The following is a 21,856-nucleotide window of genomic DNA, read 5'->3' as shown; positions in this document are numbered from 1 at the left end:
GGGACTTCCGAATCTCGCGCTCTGATTGGCTGGGAGGAAGGAAAGGCCGCTCTCTCCCGGGCTGGGATGAGGTCGGCAACTGCTCGCGCTCCAGCTCCTTGGGTTGGCGGTAGCGTCAGGTGAGAGGGCGGGGTCTTGGGGTCGGGTGGCGCGAGGTCTCAGCCGAGATTCAGGACAACCCCAAACCAGGCTCCCGGCTTCTCAGGCTCAGTTTCCCCAACTCGAGAATCCGACCTGAGGGGCCGGCGACTTCGAATCTGACAGACGTGATTTTGATCTTCAAACAAGCAATAGGTTTCCGCGCTAAGAAAAGGAGGTCACGATAGTACTTATCGTGAAGTTCAGGTCATATTATACTCAGGTAATTAATGCACTTAGAGCCTTAAATGGAGGGTAATTTTGCATCATTTGTAAAAATCTGAAATGCGCACACTCGTAGACCCAGCAGGTGGCTTTTTAGAACGCTTGGGTCTCCTGGGCCACCCCCTTCCTGCCTCCCTCCCCCCCCCGCCCCCCCCTCCACGTAATAGCTATTAATCAGCTGAGCAGCCTGATTTCCCTACCCCCACACCAATGCCCTGGCCAGTGCTTTCTGGTCCGTCATTTCACTTAAATTTCTACCTTTAATAATAGTAGTAATAATAAAAGCTGGAACGAAGAACAGATCTAGTAATAAGCAGCTATCAGTAATCAAGTGATTACAATGTACCAGACACTGCTTAGTGTTTCCCTTGCACTATTTAATTTAACCTTCCCGAAACCTATTGAGGTAAATACAGTTATTGTCGCCATATAACATGTGAGGAAACTGGAATTCATAGCCCTTTAAGCGAGTTAGCTAAGATGACATAACTGGAGAGTAGAAGAGCTGGGGTTTGAACCCACATCTTTTGATGTGTCTAGTTCGCTGCTGCACTGCACAGCACTGCCTTTTGAGCACATAGCAAGTGCTAAATGGTAGCTGCCATTTTCTATTATAATGAAGAGCTTGAACTAAGCATTTTCTGAGATCTTTAAGGTCTGGGGAACTTCTATCCTCTCTCTGGCTTTCCCTTTCAGGGTTCCCAGGAGCCATGTTGTCACGAGTCCTGCTGGTCTCTGCTCCAGGGAAAGTCATCCTTCATGGAGAGTATGCTGTGGTCCATGGCAAGGTAAAAGGCCCCCTTCACGGATTGGGCACCACTTCTCCCTGATGCTAATATTAAAGGAAGCCAAAAGAAAGACTTGAGGCATAGCCTGGGAGTAGAGCAGAGAGGAGGTTAGTTTCTCCCTAGCCAGATAAGGAAAAGACAGATCTTATGCCTACCGAAGGGCTTCTCTGACCCACTCAGTAAGATATAAAAAAGTTGATAGGCAAGGCCCCACAATTGGATTGAGATCACCTAGGAAGTGAGCTTCAGCAGAGGAAAAAAAAGAGGTTTGAGGACCGAATTTGGGGTACTTCACCATTTAGAAGTCGGGGAGATGAGTCTGAAACATATATTATTTCATTTAACTCTTACAACTGCCTCTGAGGTTAAACTTTTAGTCCTGTTTTACCGATGTGGTAGTTTAGACTCTGGAGAGGATTGGTAACTTGACCAAGGTCCCATACACCTTGGTAGAGCTAGGAGTGAACCTAGGTCTGTCTGAATCCAAAGCTCATGCTTTTCCCACTCCTCTCTGTCATTCTTTGTGTTCTTTACTTATATTTATCTTTGAAAACATGGTGATTATGGGGAAGCCACTCCTTGGTGTTGGGAACCTCTAAAGTTTTGCATGGGGAAAGCAAATATAAGTAGATATAAAACCTCTAATTGATAGGTAGAGGTTGTGTCCAGGCTTAGTGAGAAAGTGTGCCACAGTTGATTAGCAATGTCAGGCTTGTGGCCACCCACACTCAGGCTAGCTGCTTTTGCCTTTTGTTCTATAGGTAGCACTGGCTGCGGCCGTGAATATGAGAACATTCCTCCGTCTCCAACCCCAAGGCAATGGGAAATTGGACCTCAACCTACCAAACATTGGTATCAAGCGGACCTGGGATGTGGCTAGGCTTCAGCTGCTGGACACAAGCTTTCTGGGTAAGTGTAGGGAGGAGGAACCCGATGTGGAAAGAGCCTGGGCCCTGAGTAAGGGGCAAAAAAAGTGGCTGGGTAGTTATTCCAGCCTATCCTGAGGGAGCCAGAGGCCAGCCACTCTTGGGGTGTTTTCTCTCCTGACCCCATAAAATTAGCTTTGCTTATTTATTAATTTTTTTAAATGTAAAAGCATAAGACGATGCCTTAGATCTATGTGGGCTATTGTGGAGATTATCAAGGCCTACTGTTGAGTAAAAAACAAGATGCGCAATAGCAGGTATAGTATGATGAGGGATGACACAGGTTAAGTATCAGTATGTGTGTAAATGCATTGGAAAAGGCTGGGAAGATATGTATCCAACTGACAATGGTGATTAGTGATGTCTGGGAGGGTCCTAAGGTCCAGGAGTGGACGAAGGGAGCCTTCTTCCTATGCTGTTGTTTTAACAAGGAGAACGTATTGACATTTTGTATAATTAAAAGGTATTTAAAAGTATGTGTATTATTGGAAAATACAGTCAATACTGGAACATTTTGAGTAAAAGGAATGACCTATTATTATTTCCCACTCCCCCATCCCTCATGACAACTCTTAAGCATTTTGGTGTTAATCCTCCTAAATTGTTTTCTATAGATAGATTGATTGAGATAGGGAGTATCTTATTTTTTAACGAAAATTGGGTCAGTCCATATAAACTTCAGAACTGTATGCGTCTCTTTTTCTTCTTCAGTATATCAAGATTGTCTTCCAATGAATAAAGACCTCTGTGCTAATTTTTGATAGCTTTGAGAATATTACGTCCACTTATCTGCAGGCAAAGTTTTTCCATCAGCGGAGTCATCACCTGCATCAGAGCTGAAATGTGGGTTCTGTTGCTGTCTCTTCTTATTGTTTGGTACAGTGTTTCTCAGCCATAGTGGGGCAAGTGAGAATCCTCCAGGGTTTTATCCCAAACTGTTCCCTGTCCCCTATAAGAATCAGTCTACAGCAAGCCACTCCCAAATACTATAGGAATATGGAGTAAGAGTGGAAAAGCCCTGTTTTCAAGCTACCATTTTCAGCCTCAGTCCTGCCTTGAGAATCCCTGGGGAGGTTTGTTGTTGTCGTTGTTCGTAACAATATAGATGAATTCCCGATGCTGCCCTTCTCTTATTGAGAATCAGAAGTGGTGGTAGGGATGGGGAGGTATATTTTGAAAGGGTTCCCCTGGGACCTCTCAGTTAAGAGCCACTGATTTGGAGCATGCCTCAGAAAATATCTGTCCAGAGCAACCCAGACCTTGCTTTCTGGACCAGGCCAGAAATATTCCCTGAGAACTGGCTGCTGCTTCTGTATGTCTGTAGCATGGATGGAAGCACCCAGGTGTGATGGGTCATGGCTATGTGAGCCTGGGCAGGCAGGTCACTTAATTCTCTGAGCCTGTGTCAGCAGAGTTGTGTTGCCTGAGGGGGTGGCAGTGAGGATCCAACAGGATTGGAGGTAGGCCTAGGGCTGTGATGCAGAAGGTAGTACATACATGAGGGCACATCAGTTCTCCAAGGAGACAAACGGTATCTGAGCCTTTTGGAGACTAATGTTTTCTATTTGGTTGCAAGAATCTGCCATTTTTTTTTCTTTCAGTGTTCTTTGGTTCCCTCCTAATAGTAATAAATAGTGAACATTTATTGGACATTTAAGTATTTCAGGCACTGAACTACTATGTTGTCTATGCTAGCACTTTTAGAATTCTCCAGCCTTCCCTGGAAGCAAGTGGTGTTATTCATCCCCATTTTATGTCTGAGAAAATTAAGGTTCAGGGGCCAGGTGTCTCAGGTTGTACAGCTTGTTGGTGATACAGAAAAGATTCAGACCGAGATCTTTCTAAACTACAGAGCCCAGGTTCTTAAAGAACCATTCCATTTCCATCACAGAGCTCTGAAATGTCTAGACTCTCGGTAATACTGTCATTGGCTTGGCTGCCTTTTACTGTATCATTAATTTAGTCAAAACATAGCACTTAATACATGCCCTACCCTGAAGTCTCCCAACACAGGTACACCCAGCTCAATTTCATGTCCCTTTAGAATTTGACATGGGATTCAGGGAGTGATTTGTGAAGGTAAACTGGTCAGACTTGCTCTGCCTCCTCAGCCTCTCAGGTGAAGGTGCTCCAACCTCTTACATGCATTGGAAGAGAAACTGCTACCTGGCCTTTCCCTCCTGCCCAAACAGATCTCCACATTTCATGTTCATTGGTTTTATTGGGATGTCTTGTTCTTGCTAATTATGTTTTGAGAAAGGGAAGTATTTGGGGAATGATGTAATACTGCTTTTGGTATTGGTTTTTTATCATGGAAGTCAAACACAGGCCTTTGGTGATTGAGCTGGCATTCATTTTGTGTGTGTATGTGTTGTTAAACTATTGTTAATTAAGCACTTACTACGTGCCCAGAGATGTTTAAGGATTTATGTACCTTATTTAACTTTATCGTCATGACAACCTTGTGAGAGGAGTTACTGTCGTTATTTCTGTTTACCAAAGAGGGAAACAGAGGTTCAGAGAGGTTAAGTCACCTGCTCAAGGCCACAAAGCCAGTCAGTATCACAGTCATGACCCAAACCCAAGTCTGCATGCCTCCAAAGCCTAAAGTCCACTGAAGGACTTCTGCTGTGGTGCTGGGTCAGTGAGTCCATGTCCATCCAGATTCCGATTCCCATGGTTGCTCTTTGTATTCTGTTGTCTGTAAAAGCACCCGAGGCTCTCACCCACCCATGCATGCTTGTCTCCCTGTGTGACAGAGCAAGGTGACTTCACAGTGCTGACCGAAGAGCAAATGGAAAAGCTAAAGGAGGTGGCAGGCTTCCCCGAGGACTGTGCTAACCACGAGCGCCTGGCTGTGCTGGCCTTCCTTTACCTGTACCTGTCCATCTGCCGGAAGCAGAGGTGTGTGTGTGGTCTGGGCGCAGAGTTTCGGTTCAGCCTTCGTTGGAAAATGGGCAAGGGTTTCTCTAGTTTTAGCTGCTGAAGAATGCACACGCTCCCTTCCAGGTTTCTAATAACAGCAGCCACCAGCAGTCTCACGGTGTGTCAGGCACCATACTAGGCACTTTATATATGGTCTGTTTATAATATTCACAGCAACCCTATGAGAGAGGCATTGATCTCATTTTGCACAGGGAGAAACTGAGACACAGATAAGGTCACTTAAGGTCATGCAGCTAGTTAGTAGTAGAGCTGGGGATCAACTCAGTTCACTTTAATCCTTACGCTGACATTCTTAACCCCACTTTGCCTCCTCTTCCCTCTTCGATTCAGAAGAACCCAAGCCAGGTTCCATTCTTGAATTCACTGTGGCTTCTCCTACACCATGCCCATGGAGGCACCCTTGTTCCCACAGGCCCTGGGGAAATGCTGCAATTAGCAGAGTGAAGCCTGTATCCACTTCACTCCTTACGATAGGATCTGAGAAAGCCAGCTGCTAGACGGTGACGGTCCTGTTGAGGCGGTGTAACACAGTGATAGAGAACATGTGCTGAAAGTCAGGCTGCTTTGGTTCAGACCCCAGCATGGCCACGTGCTGTCTTGCTTGAGGTTCTTACCCTTCCTGAGCCTCAGTTTTCTCATCTGTAAAAGAGGGGTAGTAGTAGCATCAACCTGGTAGCGTTCTTGTGAGGTTAAATGAGTTCATTTATCTAAAGGGCTTCACACACAGCCTGACACATTGCTTGATAAATATTAGCCATTATTGTTGTAGTTATTATTTTCCTCAAAACTGTTGGAGAATTAGAAATATTATACAGTTGACCCTTGAATAACCCTGGTTTTTAACTATGTGGGTTTACTTATTCATGGGTTCTTTTTCCATAAATATACAGTCATCCCTCAGGTTTCACATCTGGGGATGCAGAAGGCCGACTTAAGTTACACTTGGATTTTCAACTGCGGGTCAGGGTCAGTGCCCCTAATACCCCCATTGTTCTAGGGTCAGCTGTATGTGAACTGGCTCACAGTGAGTCATCACTATGATTTTTTGGTCCAGAATCCAAAGGGAAAGCTCAGGGGGCAGCCCTTCACTTGTACAGCAGACACTAGTTAAGCGGGCACTGGGTGCCCAGCGCCATGTGTGTGGTGGGAAGGGGCTGGGAACGGCCTCTGGTTAGTCATGGGAAGTGTCAGTGGGAACAACATCTGAGAAGGTTCTCGCAGGATGGGTAGGAATTTCCCCAGGGTAGAAAGAGATGCAAAACTATCCTGGGCAGAGGGACCAGCCTGTGCTACGAGCAGGGCCATGAGAGAGCCTCGCTTGTATGGGGAACAGGAAGGATTTTGGAGAAATGGTTGGTGGTTCACGAGGCACTTTTAGGAAGAGCACTGGTTGGACAACACAGCAATTTAAATGACTCTACTGTTTTCAAGTTGTCTAATTTCACAAGTTCCTGATAGGGATGCTTTTCGATTCAGGAAATCGCCCCAAGTTCAGAAAACTGGGCCAGACACTTAGAGTCAGGCCCCGCCAATGTCCACTCCTGGGCCTGGGCTACTGGTTCAACTGTGGCACCTCACTGCCCTTCCAGAGAGTCACTCTGTGCCCTTCTGTGTTTCAGGGCCCTGCCCAGCCTGGACATCACAGTATGGTCAGAGCTGCCCCCCGGGGCCGGCTTGGGCTCCAGTGCCGCTTACTCCGTGTGTTTGGCAGCTGCCCTCCTGACTGCTTGCGAGGAGATCCCAAACCCGCTGAAAGAAGAGGAGGGTGCCAGCAGGTAATCATGGCCCTTTCCCTGCTCGTCGTCCTTCCTGTGGTCCATGATCTGAGCATGGGTTCTCACACTGAGAGCTGACCACCGTCCTGTGAGGTGTCACGTGGTCATTTTACAGAAGAAGCCGAGGGACAGAGAGGCCAAAGGCTGGCCCAGGCCACACAACTAGTGATGGCAGAGTGCGATTTGAACGCAGTCATTTCCTCCTACACTAACCAGGTTAGTTCCCCAGACCCCCACCTCTCACCTCCACCTTGCTTCTTTTGGGTTCAAGTGCTTGTGGTATGGTAGAGAGAACCTGAGCCCAGATGTAGAGGGCAACAGGTTAGATGAGGCATTGGGCTCAGCTTTGCCATTGACTCGCTGTGGGACCACGGCCGAGCTGCTGCACCCCTTGGCTCCTCTGTAAATTGTAGTACTAACATTGGTGTGGATATTGCCAGGTCATACCAGATGGTTATGAAAAGAATTATGATGTGCCCAGAAATAAGCACAGGAGGTGTGTCTGTCAGATAAGGGCACCTCCCCTCCTTTAGGTCGTTGACCTGTCTCTACAGAGGGAGTGTACTTCTGTGCAGTTCTCACTGTGATTAGTGAGGCTTGTCAGTACAGGGTTGCTGGCAGAGTTTCTGTCGCTTGGAGGCTACTCCTTGAGAACACCACCCTGAGTACAGAGGTTATGCAATTTGCCTTGGGCCTCACCCCAGGAGTTGTGAATGAGGCCTCAGAAGCCAGCTTGGCAGCTTTGTAGTGAGGCCTGTCCCTTGATCTAGATGGCTTGGGGGAGCCCTCCCACGGGGATCCTTTAGTCCCAGCCACGTGGAGCCCAGCCGTGCTGTGTTGGGTGGACTGCTGGCCTCATTCGTGTAACCAGCAGAAGAGAAGGCTGCTCAGACAGTGCTGGCTGCCAGAGTGGGAGCAGCTGTGTTTCCGCCCAGAGACTCCTCTTGTGCCCTCTGTGTCCGCTGCTGAGGGACCCCAAAGAACATGGGGCGCTGGCCTGTGGCTGAGGAGCCCCGCCCCTTCCTGAGTTTGGCTTTGAATTGAGGTTTTCTTTCTCTGCCCCGAAAACGCTGTGCTTTTCTGTTTTCTCAGGCCCTGGTGCGTGCCCTTTTAAAGTTCTGTCACCGTCAGTAATTCTTTTGAGACATAGAGGTTAAAATATAGTTGAATTCAGACTAAGCCCAAAGGTTGCTTTGGTCTTCGTGGATACAGTGGGTCTCGGGGCTTTTGATATCATATCTCTGTCGTCATTCCCGAGTCACTTTGAATGGTTCCTGTGCATAGAGCGAAGGAGGGGTGGGGTAGGGAGTTTTTGGTCAGGGGCAGAATCCAGTAGGTAATGAGACTGCAGCTGTAGGTAATGGGAGGTGATGGTTTTCAGGAATTTCGATCTGGTTTGCCTGCTAACTTGCTGTGTGGCCTCGGGCAACCCCTTTTTCTCTTTGGGGCTCCCGTTTCCTCCTCTCAAAGTGCAGGGCTACACTAGATGGTCCCTTGGGGGGCTTTCCAGCCTTGATTCTGTGGCAGCTGCTCATCACTATGCACTAATCGCTGACTATAACACAGATCAGTGAAGGCTTGGTTGCCTGGGTCCCTTGAATAGATACCTACCGACAGGCCAACAGACTAGAAAGCAGAGGGTGACTCGTTTGTGTTGTGTGTCTGTGTGTGTGCATGGGCTTTTTCAGGCTGCTTCCTTTCCACTAGTTCTCTACCTTCCCTAAAGACCCAGTCGTTCCTTTTCAGAACCTTTGGGGGAGAGCGGGTCCCAACCCCCACCCCCAGCATTTCCGAATCAGAAGGCGCTGGAATCCAGTCTCCTGTGAAGACTCCTGTGGCACTAGCAGAGACTGCCAAACCACCATTGCCTTCTGCTGTTTCATAGGGAAGGGAATCAACAGAAAGGAAACAGAAGCCGAGAGAAAAGGATAGGGGATTGGGGTTGATTGTCCTCATTAGATACTCACGTATTTGGTGTCTGTTTGCTTAAAACTGTCAATGAGCCCACACCTCTTCCAAGGAAGGCAGAGTGGCTGCGTGGGAGAGATCCAGAGATGGCTGGAGCAAACCTGGCTCACCAAGGTTGTCTGGAATTATAATTCGTAATGATTGTGCATTTGGCCTGTTGGCAGGGCTTTGGGAAACAGTCATCCCTCTGCTTGCTCTTCAGGGCTGGCTTGGTTCAGGAGTGGATGCTTCTGTAAGGGTCTGTTATAGTAATAGCTCCTGCCTGCTGCTCGTGGACACCTTGCCACTAGCCTTTGAAGAGGGTAGAGTTTGGAGTTAACCATTTACAGATGAGAGTGGGATTCAGAAAGGTTAGGTAACAGGCTTAGAGTCACTCAGCCAGTAAGAGGCAAACTAGGACCTTGTGATCCCAAAGCTGGGGCTCGCTCCACAGTGCCAGGCAGGGAGGTTTTGGAGGGAAGAGAAGGTATGGTTTGTGGTTTAGCTGGAGAGGTTCCAAGCTGTTTTCTCTATCTGAGTTTGAGGGCCCAAGCCCCATGGCCTTTTGGTTTCCATCAAGCCTATCCAGGGCCCCTGCCTCTGCTGCTCAAGGGGACCACTGGCCCCCACTCACCACTGTGATAAAGATGAGTTTCTCCGTCTTCTTCAGGTGGGCAGCGGAAGATTTGGAATTAATTAACAAGTGGGCCTTCCAGGGGGAGAGGGTGATTCATGGCAACCCCTCTGGAGTGGACAACTCTGTCAGCACCTGGGGTAGGTGCTGCCTCAGGCTTGTTTTCTTTATTTTTATTATTAAGATTCTTAGATGCCCAGGTTCTGTTGATTTGGGATGAACAGAAACAATGGATTCTGAGAAAAATAGCATTTTTCTGTTTTAAAGGGAATGGAAGAGATCTCAGCCTCACACTTCCTGTACCTGGATCTTAGGTGGGATGGGGTAGGGTGGGGTGGGGCTGAGGCCTGGAAAGCTACAGTGCTAGGGAGCTCCCCAGGGAAGTCGGTAAGTAAAGCTGTAGAACCACTGCTGTGGCGTTTGCAGACCGCACAAGTTGAGCTTCCCTATGGTGGGGGTGCTTTCTTATTGGACCTAGGCATGGTCCTGGGCCCCACCTTTATCACTTCACCATGTGGAGCCAGACAGCCTGGAGGGAAGGGAGTGACCCTAGAAGGGAGTGACCCTAGAACGGAGTGCTGGTGAGCACTCCCTGGCAGAACATGGAATGCCTTGGTGCCTTCCTGAGCCTTTTGTAGCTGAAGCTGAGCTGGTAGTTGCCGTCTGTTCCCTGGATGGTGTGAAACTCAAACCGACCCCAGAATCCAATCCCAAGAGGCAAAGATCTGTAGCTTTTCTGACCCGCTGGTTTTTCTCTTTAGGAGGAGCACTCCGATACCAACAAGGAAAGATTTCATCCTTAAAGAGGTAATTCTAGGGTGGAGCAGCACCTTCCAGCCTGGCTGTGTCCAGTCGGGGAGCTCTGTTTCTTTATTCTGTAACACGTGGGCCAGGTGCCCCTGGGCTTTGCTCTCGCTGGATGTCACCCTCATAGGCCATTGGCAGTGAGGAAGCCCTGCCCTGCTCTTTCCTTCTGCACTTCAGCTCTTAAATTGTCAAGAGATTAAAGGGGAAGTCATGCATGGCTGTGCCATTCACCTTGTAGATTGTGGCTTTCCCCCCAGACCCGTGGCTGTTCATTTAGTTATTCATTCAGCAAACAAGAATTGATATCTTATGTGTTCCTGATGACACTGTACTAGGAACTAGGGATATAAAGATAAATCTTAGACACAGTTTTGGGTGGGTGGAGACAGACATGCACACAAAAGCCACCACAAGACAATATGAGAGTTGCTGTAATGAGGGCACGGAAGGCAGAACCGGGATGGGAGACCGAGGGAAGCTTAAGAAAGGCTTAGAACAGAGGTGACATTTGGCAACTTTCGACCTGTTTTACATGCTTTCTTTACCTCCTCCCTTTGTTGTAACTGGAATTACAAACATGCATATTAAATTTCAGTATCTTCTATTCTGTTTGTACTCAGAGTGGAAATGTCAGATGTGGGGAATGAAGAATGGGACAAGCAGGAGTGGGTGCTTTTTGGCTGTTCCCTGAGTCCTCGATCACGTCTAGTGATGGTGTTTGTCTCAGGGCACTTTGTCACCACTGTGGGCCTTTCTATAGCTGTACAGGTCCCAGGGCTGTCTTTGAGGATGGACAGCAGATCCTGGCCTGTGCCGTCACCAGCTAGGCCACTGTTAGTACCTCAGTGACCTGGGATGACATGGTGCTGGCACCCTCGTACCTCTGGGATCTTCCTGTCCCAGCTATGTTGGCTTCCAGGAGCCAAGCCTGCCTTTCTGAGGCTCTTCATTGTTTTGTTTTGTTTACTTTTATTAGCATTTATTGATGCCGAATTTACTTCCGGGCTATAAGTTTTTGTTTCTTCAGTTTTTTCTTCTGTGCAACTTCCTCTTCTGGGTTAGGAACAGTCTGCTCTTTTTCAGCGGGGATCGTCTCAATATGGAAGAGTGTGCTCATGTAGGGGTTAACCCACCCACGAGCTCTGTAGGTTCTGAGCCGCATCTTGGGAGCTTTGTGCTCAATGACCAGAGAATCTACATCTAAATCCATAAGTTCAGCATTCCTCTCTGCGTTTTTAAACATGTGCAGCAAAGATGCAGCACTCTTTGGGCCACTGACCCTGCATCTAGCCCCCGTAGTTTGGCCTGGGCACACCTAGCAGCTCCAACATTGTAATGACAGAATGGCACACGTTGCTTTTGTAAAGTGATGTCCTTCAGATACTTGGTGGCTTTTGGATATGCATACCCTTGATGGCCTGGGCAGTTTTAAGTATTCTTAAAGTGAACATGAAGATTTGAACCTCTTGATTCGCATGATTTTGTGGGGTTTTCTGGGTCAAGTGAATAGTGAACCATTTTCAGAGGTCACTAAGGGGCTGTTTATGGGAAGAGCTGGGGTTTCTTAATCTCACACTATTAATATCATGGGCTGGATAATTCTTTATAGTGGGCTGTCTTGTGCGGTATCCCTGGGCTCTACCCACTAGATACCAGTAGTAGCACCTGTCCCCATCTTCCATTTGTAATGACCAAAAATAGCTCGAGACATCGCTATATGTCCCCTAGAGGGCAAAATCCCCCTGGGTGACTACCTCTGCTTGACACAGATGGGGAGGCAGAGCCGTTGAGGAGTGCGGCACAGTTTCCTCTGGCTGCCTGTGGAGTCGATGGCAGTGGAGCTTCAAGGCCCAAGTGGGAGCTGGCTCTGCCCGTTATACTGAATCCATGTGCAGGAGTGAGCAGATTCCGAAATGTCTGGGCCCAGGCCCGCCCTTAGACTAACAGTCTTTGGGAGGTGGCAGTCACAACTGTAACCTTCAGAAGGAAGGCATTCAAAGAGTTCTCAGTCTGCTCGATGACAGTGAGGGGCGTCATAAGTCAGGCAGCAGATTTGGGGGTGCTTCATAGAGGCAGTGGCATTTCATTCGTTCAGTTTTTCCTGAGTGCTAGTTGTATCCTAAGCATTGAACTGGGTCCCCTGGGATAGAAAACCAATTAAGATGGGGCCTGGGCACGTGCAGTCTCCCAGGGGGAATTAAGAAATGAATTATGGAGGGTTTCCAAGGCTGGGGGGATGGGGAGAGGCCCTGAGGCATGCTCAGGGGCTGGTTTGTGGTGGTGTAGACAGAGGCCCTGGGGACCGTAGGCCTGGGTTCGAGCCTAGCTCTGCCACTTGCCAGCCAGGTACCCTTGGATGAGTCACTGTTGAGGCTTCCATCTCATTTATACAGTGGGGATCTTGAGCATGAAATAAATGGTGTCTATAAAGTTCTTAGTTCTTTGCTGACCAAGTTTATTCATTGTTCCAGAAATATTATTGAGCAAGTACTGGGTGCTAGGGCCTCAGCAGGGAACAAAAGGTCCTGGCCATCAGAGAATTCACATTTTGTGGGAGGAGACAATCAACAAATAAATTGCTCTTTAAGAGCATGTCAGGCAGTCCTAGGTGCCTTTAGGAAACAAAGCAGGGCAAGGGGCTCAAGGTGAAGGAGGGAGCTAGTTGGATGGGATGATCAGTAGAGGCCTCTGAACAGAGACCTGAATGAAATACAAGAGTGAGTCATGGGGCTATTGAGGATGGGGGTGGGTCCTGGGCAGAGGAAAACGCAAGTGCAAAGGCCCTGGGCAAGAGTGTGCTTGGCCTTCTGGGCAGCAGCCAGGAGGCCAGGGTGGCTGAGTGGAGCAAGCACCCAGGGAAGGCGGAGATAGATGAGGCTGGGGTGGTAGCCAGGTGGAGTACACACACAAGGGGGCATAGCCCAAGGTGATGGTCACAGGATGTCATAGGAGCCCAGGGTTTTGTGGACCTGGCAGGAGGCCTGTGGCAGAGGACTTATCTAAAAAAGACAAAGAGGCAGTACCCAAACTCCTCCCGCCCCAATGCATGGGAACAGAGCAAACTGACCTTTGCTGCTGGCTGCAGGGCCCCGCGGTGAGCAGATGGTGGATTCTCTGAGAAACAGAGGCCAGACCACATTAATCCCGCCAGTGGCTTATGGAGAAGCCCTTTCGTAAGGGCTCCACGCATGGTGCTTCTCTATAAAATAAATGCATTGTTTGCAAAGTGGATCAAGATGCGGCCTCCCAGAACACTGCTCTTTTGAGAAACGACTTGTCTTTAAAGGGAAGAGAAAAGCCAAATAGAATGTTCATCTTTTGTAAAGTTAAAAAAAAAAAAAAGAGCTGGCCTCCAAGGCTGAGAATCGATATTAATTTCATGGGTTTATGGGCGGTGAGATCAAGCAGGTTTCTGGCAGCCTTTTCCAGCCCTATTGGATTTTACAATCTTGAGCTGTGAAAAGAAAAGCGAATAAAGGTATCAAAGGGTCTGCCTATCCCCAGCAGTCTCAGGCCAGAGCTCGTCTAAAGTCTCCACCCTCTGTCCCTGCTAGTAGCCCTCTGAAAGGCAAATTGAGATGACAAGAAAAAGAGGCTTGAGTCCCCAAAGACAGTTAACCACAGGGACAATTGGGATTGTGGCTTTAGGAGGGATTAAAGCTCAGAGGGCAGATGAGGACAATGGGGCCCTGCCGGAGAGCCGGCTTAATGTGGCCTCCCTGACCCTTTGTTCTCTTACCTGGGGCATCCCGGCGAGGACAGCTGACTCCCTCTTACCACATCTGGTTTTGGAGCAGAATGGGCTCAGTGTGCTGGGGACCTGACTCCTCTGCAAGCCTGCCCTCCCTCGAGCTCCTGTGTTGAGTGCGCCAGCTAACCTGGGTGTCTTCCCTCCCCGCACGCCCTCTCTGCGATCCATCCAGGACCTGTTGCTTTTTCTTTCTAAATATATAGCACCCTCCACTCCAGTTCTCTGGGGCAGCTCACATGACAGAACCTCAGCCCCTTCTTGTACTCTTTACTGCAGAGACTTCGAACTTCTTACTCCGTGAATATGCCATGCTCTATCACCCCCAGGCAAGGCTAGGCCCTCACATGTGCCCAGCACATATAGGTGCCCAGTCAAAAGTGAATGAGTGAATGATGAGCTGAGTGATCATCCACCGCAGGGCTAAAGCAGAGACAGCTGTGGTTGGCTGCAGGCACATTGGGCTCAGTGTCACGAGCCTTTGCCCCTCCGAACTGTTTCTAGCCCCAGCCCTGACCCAGCTCCTCCATCCTAAGCTCACTGTGGACCTTCTTCACCCTGCAGGCCCCAATCTCTGAAGATCCTGCTGACCCACACCAAAGTCTCTCGCAGCACCAAGGCTATCATAGCCAGCGTCAGCAACAGGCTACTCAAGGTGCTTCCTGCCTGTCCCTGGGCTGGTGTCTCACGAGTCACGACAGTCATGTGTGCGAGTTGGAGCTCTCCCCCTGCCCCATGCGTTAGTGGAGGGGTGGGATGGGGAGGCAGTTTGGGCAGAAAAAGAGGTGCTGTCTGTTCATACTCTAGCTGGGAGGTGGGACGGGTCATAAGACATGCCAGCTTTGCAGCAAGCATCCCCTATGTATGTTGGGCATCTGGACCAGGCAGAGACCAGGCCGGAAGGAGAGGACGTTTCCTCAGGGTGGGTGTGGGCCTTGGGGATACCTCCTCCCTCCACCCCATTTCCAGGGCAGCTGCCCAGCGCCTGCCTGCTCCTAGGTTTCACAGGTCTTTGCTCCTTTCCCTCCAGTTCCCAGAGATCGTGGCACCCCTCCTGACCTCCATAAATGCCATTTCTTTGGAGTGCGAGCGAGTGCTGGGAGAGATGGCAACGGCCCCAGCTCTGGAACACTACTTCATGCTGGAAGTAAGACCCAGGGTCACTCACCCGCACCACTGTCTGAGGCAAGGGATGTCTAGTCTGACTACACTGAGAATCTCCAGGGGCCAGGCCTGGACCCGAGGTCCTGTGTGTATGCACACAAGCAAGTGTGCCTTATTTTTAAGCCTCTTCCTAGGGGATTGGAGTGATTAAGTGAGAGGATACATGGAAAGCGCTGAGGGCGGTGCCTAGTACGAGCTAAGCATGACGGACCGGGTTTGGGGTCACACGTGGAAGGAGCACCGGGTTATTGCTGACTTAGTCTTCCATGAGTCCAGGGATGATTTCTTACCTGGCAGCCTCTTCCCTGCTCTTTTTGCTAACTGTGTGTTCATTCAGTAACTATTTATCACCCACACGCTTTGGATCAGACATAGTCCAAAATTGTGCTTTCATCATCGTTACCCCAGCCACCACCCTTTGCATGATTCTAGTGTAGAGCCTGAGACCTCATGCTTTGGATTTAATTCTGGCCTCATACCCTGGAGTGTCTTAAGAACGCAGTGAGGTCCCGTGGGTAATGCATAAGCACAATGCCTGAGGAAATGCCAGCTCAGTAAGCCAGAGCGCCTCATCCTCAGATGTGGTCCATCTGGCCTGGTGAGCTGACATTAAAAAGTCATGTGGCTTCTCTTGAATCACAGGATCGGGTAGCCCCAGCCGACGTGGCCGTGCAGTGGCAGTCTATTAGAAAGTGCACAAGGGGCCTCCTGTGGTGTCCATTATTTCTCCTCAGTCCCCACCACTTCCTACATATTACCCACAGCCAGTACAGTCTTTGCCTGGTGTCTCCCTCTCCCACTGTAGGCATTCGAGTCTACAGCCCCTGTAATGAATGGAAGCTGCTACTCTCTGTCTTTTCACAAATGATTTCTCATTTGATCCCTACAACAACCTACCTGTGAAATAGGTATGTTGCCCCATTTTATAGATCTAAAAACTGAGGTCTAAAGAGAGCAACTTTCTCCAACGTTTTCCAGCTAGTGAGTGGCTGAGCCGGGGGTCAAACTGACTTATTCCTGTAGTCAATAAGTCTTTAATGAGCACCTACTCTGAGCCAGGTGCAGAGACTCCACCCAATTCCTGCGTTTTGCTCTCTTTGACCCAGCCTTTGCCTTGCTGGCTCTCAATTCCCTTCACGTAGGAAGGAAGGAACACAGTCCTCCTGAGTAGGAAATTAATAATGATAGAGTACTGCCTAAAATACACCCTGTTAAGCCCCCGGAGAATACCCCAGAACAGCTCGTTGATTATACATTGTGTGTATTTTTGGCTGTGGCAGCCGCTGAAATGTGCAGCTCGACTCCCGGACAGCTTTGCACTCAAACCAGCGAGCTGTTCTCCTATGTCACAACCTGTCATCCGATCCTTGACAGATTTTGGATCAGAATGTGACAGGTGTCTGGAACCTGCCTTGGCAATGTGACACCTGGCGCTCAAGCGCAGAGACAGGCCCCCAGAAGTTTTCCCTCACATCCAGCCCTCGGGCCCACTGAAAGGCACATGGGGCTGCCATTGGGCCATCGTGCTTGTCTGCTCTTTTGTCAGAAGTGCCGGGGTGTATATGAGACAGGCTGCAGGGAAGGGCTGACCCCACCCTGCCCAGCTCCCTGGTCAGGAGAACCAGGTCGGCTTCTGCGGACAGCTGGTGATTGGCAGTCCTCATGGCGCACAGGCACTCCCAGCACCCTGGAGCAGAGCTGTGTGCTGTCATGCTGAACAGTGCAGATGGGTGGCAGCAGGATGCCGAGGGCACTCTTGGAGGCAGGGTAGTCACAGGCTTCCCGTCAGGCAGACCCAGCTTCCAGTGCCAGCTCAGTTCCTTACTAATTCAGTGACCTTAGGCAAGTACCTTTTCTCTCTGAGCCTCAGTTTCCTCTTTTGTAAAGTGGAGACAATGGTATAATCATAAAATTACTAATAATAGCAGCTGCTATTGCCTAGCACTGACCTCTTGCCAGGTGTTGCATGGAAGACTCACCTCATTTGCCTCACGGCAATGAGGCGTTTCCTCTTACCATCCCTGTTTTACAAGGGGGGAAACTGGGGCTCAGAGTGAAAGACCGTGCCCACGGACACACAGCCATGAAGTGGCCAAGCTGAGACTCAAACCCAGGCCCACCTGACTCCAGATCCCACATTCTAACTTCTCGATGGCAGGAACCACAGCCGGGCATGTTGTAGGTATTTGGCAAGCAATGATGGAGTAAATGAAACGTAAGTAGGGGCATGCCTGGGCCGTGGCAGCTCTTAGTTTTGTTACTTCATCAACATTTGATCCTCAGAAGAGAATGAATTTTATGCATAATCAGAGAAACCTGAACTGTTTCCCCTACTTGTGTGTGACCTTGCTGGAACTGCAAACCAGGTTTTATTCTGAATATTGGTACCTGAGGCAGCTGTAAATGACAGAAATCCATCCCAACCAGAAAAGGAATTTATCGGCTCATCACTGAGAACACCAGAGGGAATAGCTTCAGTCATAGCTTAATCTAGGGGCCAAGACAACCTGGTCTGAAATCTCTCTTCGTCTTCTATGTAATCTTTGACCTTGTGCAAAGTAGATAACTCTGGCAGCTTACCTCTGAAGTCAACCAGGTGTGACAACTTTAGTGGAAAGAGGCAGAGAAAACCTTGGGAGGGCCCTGATTGGCCCACATGCCCATCCCTGACCAGTCACCATGGCCAGAGGCTTCTGTGGCCAGCCCCATCTCAGCCCTATGGAAAGTCCTACAGGAAGGAGAGGTTCTTTTACCAACAGAGAGGGGCCCTATGCTAGGTGGTCAAAGCCATTTGCTGTCCCTAATCAATGGCTGTCAGATGGACGGGGCGAGCACAGGACCTCGGCCTCATGCCGGGAGAGAACAGACTGAATCTTCTCCTCCAGGAGCTGATTGACATGAACCAGCACCTTCTGAACGCCCTTGGTCTGGGCCACACCTCCCTGGACCAGCTCTGCCAAATGACCATGGCCCATGGACTGCACAGCAAGCTCACTGGTGCTGGTTGTGGTGGCTGTGGCATCACACTCCTCAGGCCAGGTACTTGGGGGTGGGTAGGGTTGCCAGCCTAGGTTCTACAGAAGTTCTACCTGGGCATTTCCTGTGAGAGGAGGAAGAGGCCTGTAAACAAGTCCTGCCTCTGCTCTGTGGCCTCGGGCAAGGTAATTTATCTCTCTGGGATTTTGTTGCCGCATTGGTAAACTAAGGATGCTGACATCTAGTTTATAAGATTATTGTCCAGATTCAAGGAGAAAAAATACTTTGAGAGAGCCTGGCACAGGGCTGGACTGTGGTAAAAGCTCGTATTCTGGTGGCTGTTTCTACCACCTTCTTACCTGCCAAGCCACCAACAAGCTCGAGAAATAACCAATACATTGTCACCACCCATGTCAGCCTCAAACCCCCTACTGTCACTTCTTGATGTGGCCAGGATGGGGACTAACCTGCTTTGAAACAAAGGGGTTTCTTTCCCCTTAGTCTTTGGGGAAAGAGCAAGGCCCAGGGACAGCAAGGGGCTCCTAGTAGTCTTCAGTCACTAACATACCACACTGCCATCCTGACCTGGAACTAAATGCTCCTGCCCACCTCCATTTCCTTCTGTATTTTTTGCCCACTCCTTTTGGTCTCCTTTCTCTCAATCTCTCTTGTACCTCCTTTCTTTTTTGCCTTTCTCCTTCACTTTGCAGTAAGCCCACAGTGGCCCCAGAGACCTCCCCTTACCCCCAGTGGGACTCCCAGGCTTCAGGAAGTCATCACATCCTAACTTCAGCAGGCCTTGACCACTGGTTGCTATGCTAGTTCAGAGTCGATGACAATGGTGAGAGAGAGAACATTTCTTAAGCATGTACGGTGTACACGGTGTTGTGACAGGCACTTTACCTGCACTGACCCATATAATCCTCACAGTGACCCTTGGGGAGTAGATAACATTATCAGCCCCATTACCAGATGAGGAGACTGAGGCTCCAAGAGAAGTCACTTGTTTGAGTCCCTGTAGCTGATATGTGACAAGGCCAGGTGACTTGAGAGCCCACCTGTTCCTCGAATTGGGACAAACGTTCTCCAAGAGAGTGGACAGTTGTCAGGGGTGACCTGCTGCTTTCCCTCCCCACAGATCTGGAGGGTCCAAAGGTGGAGGCTGCAAAGCAGGCGCTGATCAGTTATGGGTTTGACTGCTGGGAAACCAGCCTTGGTGCCCCTGGCATCTCCATCCACTCGTCTTCCTCCCTGGATGCCCCGGTCCGGCAAGCTCTGGATGGCCTCTGAAATGAGCCCATGCTGCTGACGCCAACAGAGAAGCTCCAGCCTCCTTTGATGTCCCTCCTTCTGGCTGTGCCCCTCCAGCCCCAGTGGTGGGACCTGCAACTTGCTGTGGGCTGGGCTGCCCAGAAGACATGGTCTGTATTCTGCCTTCTCCCGAGCCGGCCGGACAGTGGTGCCATGTGGGTCCATGGAGACTGCAGACCTGAGACATGATGTGCTGCTCTTTCCTGTCCTCTCTGTGGCTCTGCCAGACCCATTCACTTTGGGCCTCTGCCTTTACCTCAGACTCCTGGCCAACCCGGCAGGATGCTCAGATGCAGGGGTCAGGTTCCTGGAGCAGCGTGCCTTCTCTCTACTCCATCTCTGCATTTCCACCTGTCTCTCAGGAAACCTCTCTGATCACTCGCAGGGTGCCCCTTGTTCCTCCTTTCTTCCTTCACACCTGCAGTCTTTTTGAAACCTTCAGCAATTTGCATGGCCTGCTCTCGACTGTGGGCTTCCTCATAGTCTAGTGTTGGGGCGGTGGTCTTTCCTTCTGTCCTGCGGCCCAAAGGTTGACTGAAAGCAGGGTCGATGTGCAGTTTCTTCCAGTCTGTATCTGAGGGGTTTGCAGAAAATATGGCAAAGGGGGAGTAAAGAGCTCTTGAGTAAACAGTGCTTCCCTCTGTGTCTGGAAAAAAGGGTGAGGGTCTGGTCTGGTAGTCTCCAGCTCCCCTACACCTGCCTCCCATGTCCTTGTCCCTTCTCCAGCCACTTTCTCAGGGGAGCTCTTCAGAAATTGAAGGAAGGAAGGGCTCTGGGTCACTTGGTTGTATGTCTCAGGGATGGGGCGACGTTTTCCCAGATGGCCCTGGCTGGAAAGAGGGTGGCCAGGACACTAGGCCCTCCACCCAGCAGCACAGCTCCAGCCTGCTTTTCCAAAAAGATGAAGTTAAAGCTTCCCAGCTCCAGAATCATGAGCACCCATTAATTCAGACTGATAAGCCTTGGAGACAAAAACCTGCTGTAGGTCTTGGAGTATTCCTTTCTTTTTGAAACTAGCTATCCGGGAAGAGAAAACCAACTCAAGTGTTTATAGCCCAGGGCCTGACACCTACCTGGCCTCGTTTGAACTTTATATTATTAATCAAGCAAGGCTCTTTCTGAAATGGCAGAATTCATCGAAAACCTTTGTAGCTAGCACGTTGCCAACAGAAACTCCTGGAGCCCGGGACCTGTAAGAGGCAGGGCAGGAAGCGGGGCTAGGGCGGGGGTTTCAGGATTTGGTTAAAATGGCTTAGTGCACTTCTGCCCTTGGCCACTAGGGGGCAGCTGGCATCTTTCCCAGCATCTTGACAGAGAAGGTGAGTGGGAGCTGACCTGAAGAGCCGGTTCTGAGCTCTGCCCACCCTACACCAGGCCTCTCTTGGGCTCTGCCTGGGGTCACTGCCAGGAACATGATGGTGATAGGAAAGACACCTGACCCAGCTTAACTTGTAAAAATGGCCCCAGCATCACTAATGGAGAGTTCCCTGCCCCCGCCGTTTAAACAAAACAATGCATAAAACAATATTAATACTGAGCACTTAACATGTGTTAGGCACTCTTCTAAGCATGACGTATACATCATCTCTTTTAATATGCCCCAGCCTTGGATCATAATTGCTAGTCTCAACCCCATTTTACAGATCCTGAAACCGAAGCTCAGAGAGGTTGAGTAACTCGCCTAAGGCTAATCCGCCAATCAGCATCAGAGGCAGGATTCCAACTCAGATGTTCTGATTCCAGTGTTTCCCCTCAGCTCTGATGAGCTTCTGCGTAGACGGGGCTTCGTTGCGATTCTTGCTGATTTCCATGCTTGGGCTCGGCATTTCCTCTGGCTTCTGATGTACTGGGTCGGAGTGGGTCTTGGGCCTGGACATTTTCCAGAAGTTCCTGACATGATTTGAATGAGCAGCCAGGGCTGAAAGGTATTGGTTCAGAGTGTTTCCAGCTTGTGGGGGAAGTGGGCCTAGGAGCCTCCCTGGGGCTCCCACAGGTGCCCATGGCAGGTGTCGAATCCAGGAGAGTAGGTGTCCAGAGGATTCAGGCCCCCAGAACCTACCTGCTCACTGAGACTTCCCCTCTTCCTCACTCCCTGGGGACCAGGTATTACTCCTGGAACAGAAGCCCACCATTACTCTTGCCCCAATGAAGCAGCCACCTGCATGCCTTGGCCAGTGCCGCCTCTCACCTTAGCTACCACCACTGGCCACCATATGGACCACCCATCCTTGATACTACATTTCCAGACAATCTGCATTTGCAGCGTCACCCCTTCTCATTGCCTGCCTCAGTGGTTCTAGCTGCACATCAAAACCACCCCTGAATGCCTGGTGCCACCCCCAGATATTCTGATTTAACTGATTTCAGCAAGATTCCTTCAGAGGTAGTTTTCTGAAGCTCTCGGGTGATTCTAACCTGTGGTCAGGGCTGAGGACACTGAAGTAGATGACTCCTAAGGTCATTTCTGCATG

At 49.8% G+C, this 21,856-nt stretch overlaps 1 protein-coding gene across 4 annotated transcripts; it reads left to right on the top strand.

The window, feature by feature from the left end:
- Window positions 1-35: 35 nt before the first annotated feature.
- On the top strand, window positions 36-20,013 carry MVK (mevalonate kinase). 4 transcript variants are annotated; one of them, XM_006922151.3, is made up of 11 exons: window positions 36-119; window positions 1,060-1,151; window positions 1,913-2,060; window positions 4,837-4,981; window positions 6,643-6,798; window positions 9,416-9,519; window positions 10,141-10,186; window positions 14,499-14,589; window positions 14,965-15,081; window positions 17,984-18,137; window positions 19,213-20,013. In XM_006922151.3, the coding sequence occupies exons 2-11, from the start codon at window positions 1,074-1,076 to the stop codon at window positions 19,362-19,364; spliced, it is 1,191 nt and encodes a 396-aa protein (XP_006922213.1). In that variant the 5' UTR covers window positions 36-119; window positions 1,060-1,073; the 3' UTR covers window positions 19,365-20,013. The 4 variants fall into 4 exon arrangements, with proteins under 4 accessions (XP_006922213.1, XP_006922212.1, XP_024895835.1 ...); XM_006922150.3 differs by lacking the exon at window positions 36-119 and adding an exon at window positions 126-361; XM_025040067.1 differs by lacking the exons at window positions 36-119; window positions 1,060-1,151 and adding an exon at window positions 126-361.
- The last annotated feature ends 1,843 nt before the right edge of the window (window positions 20,014-21,856 follow it).

Source organism: Pteropus alecto, unplaced genomic scaffold, assembly GCF_000325575.1.
Source record: "Pteropus alecto unplaced genomic scaffold, ASM32557v1 scaffold259, whole genome shotgun sequence".
In the NCBI taxonomy this organism is placed as follows: Eukaryota; Metazoa; Chordata; class Mammalia; order Chiroptera; family Pteropodidae; genus Pteropus; species Pteropus alecto.
The sequence above is the reverse complement of the archived record's forward strand: the minus strand, read 5'-3'. Positions and strand labels throughout refer to the sequence as shown.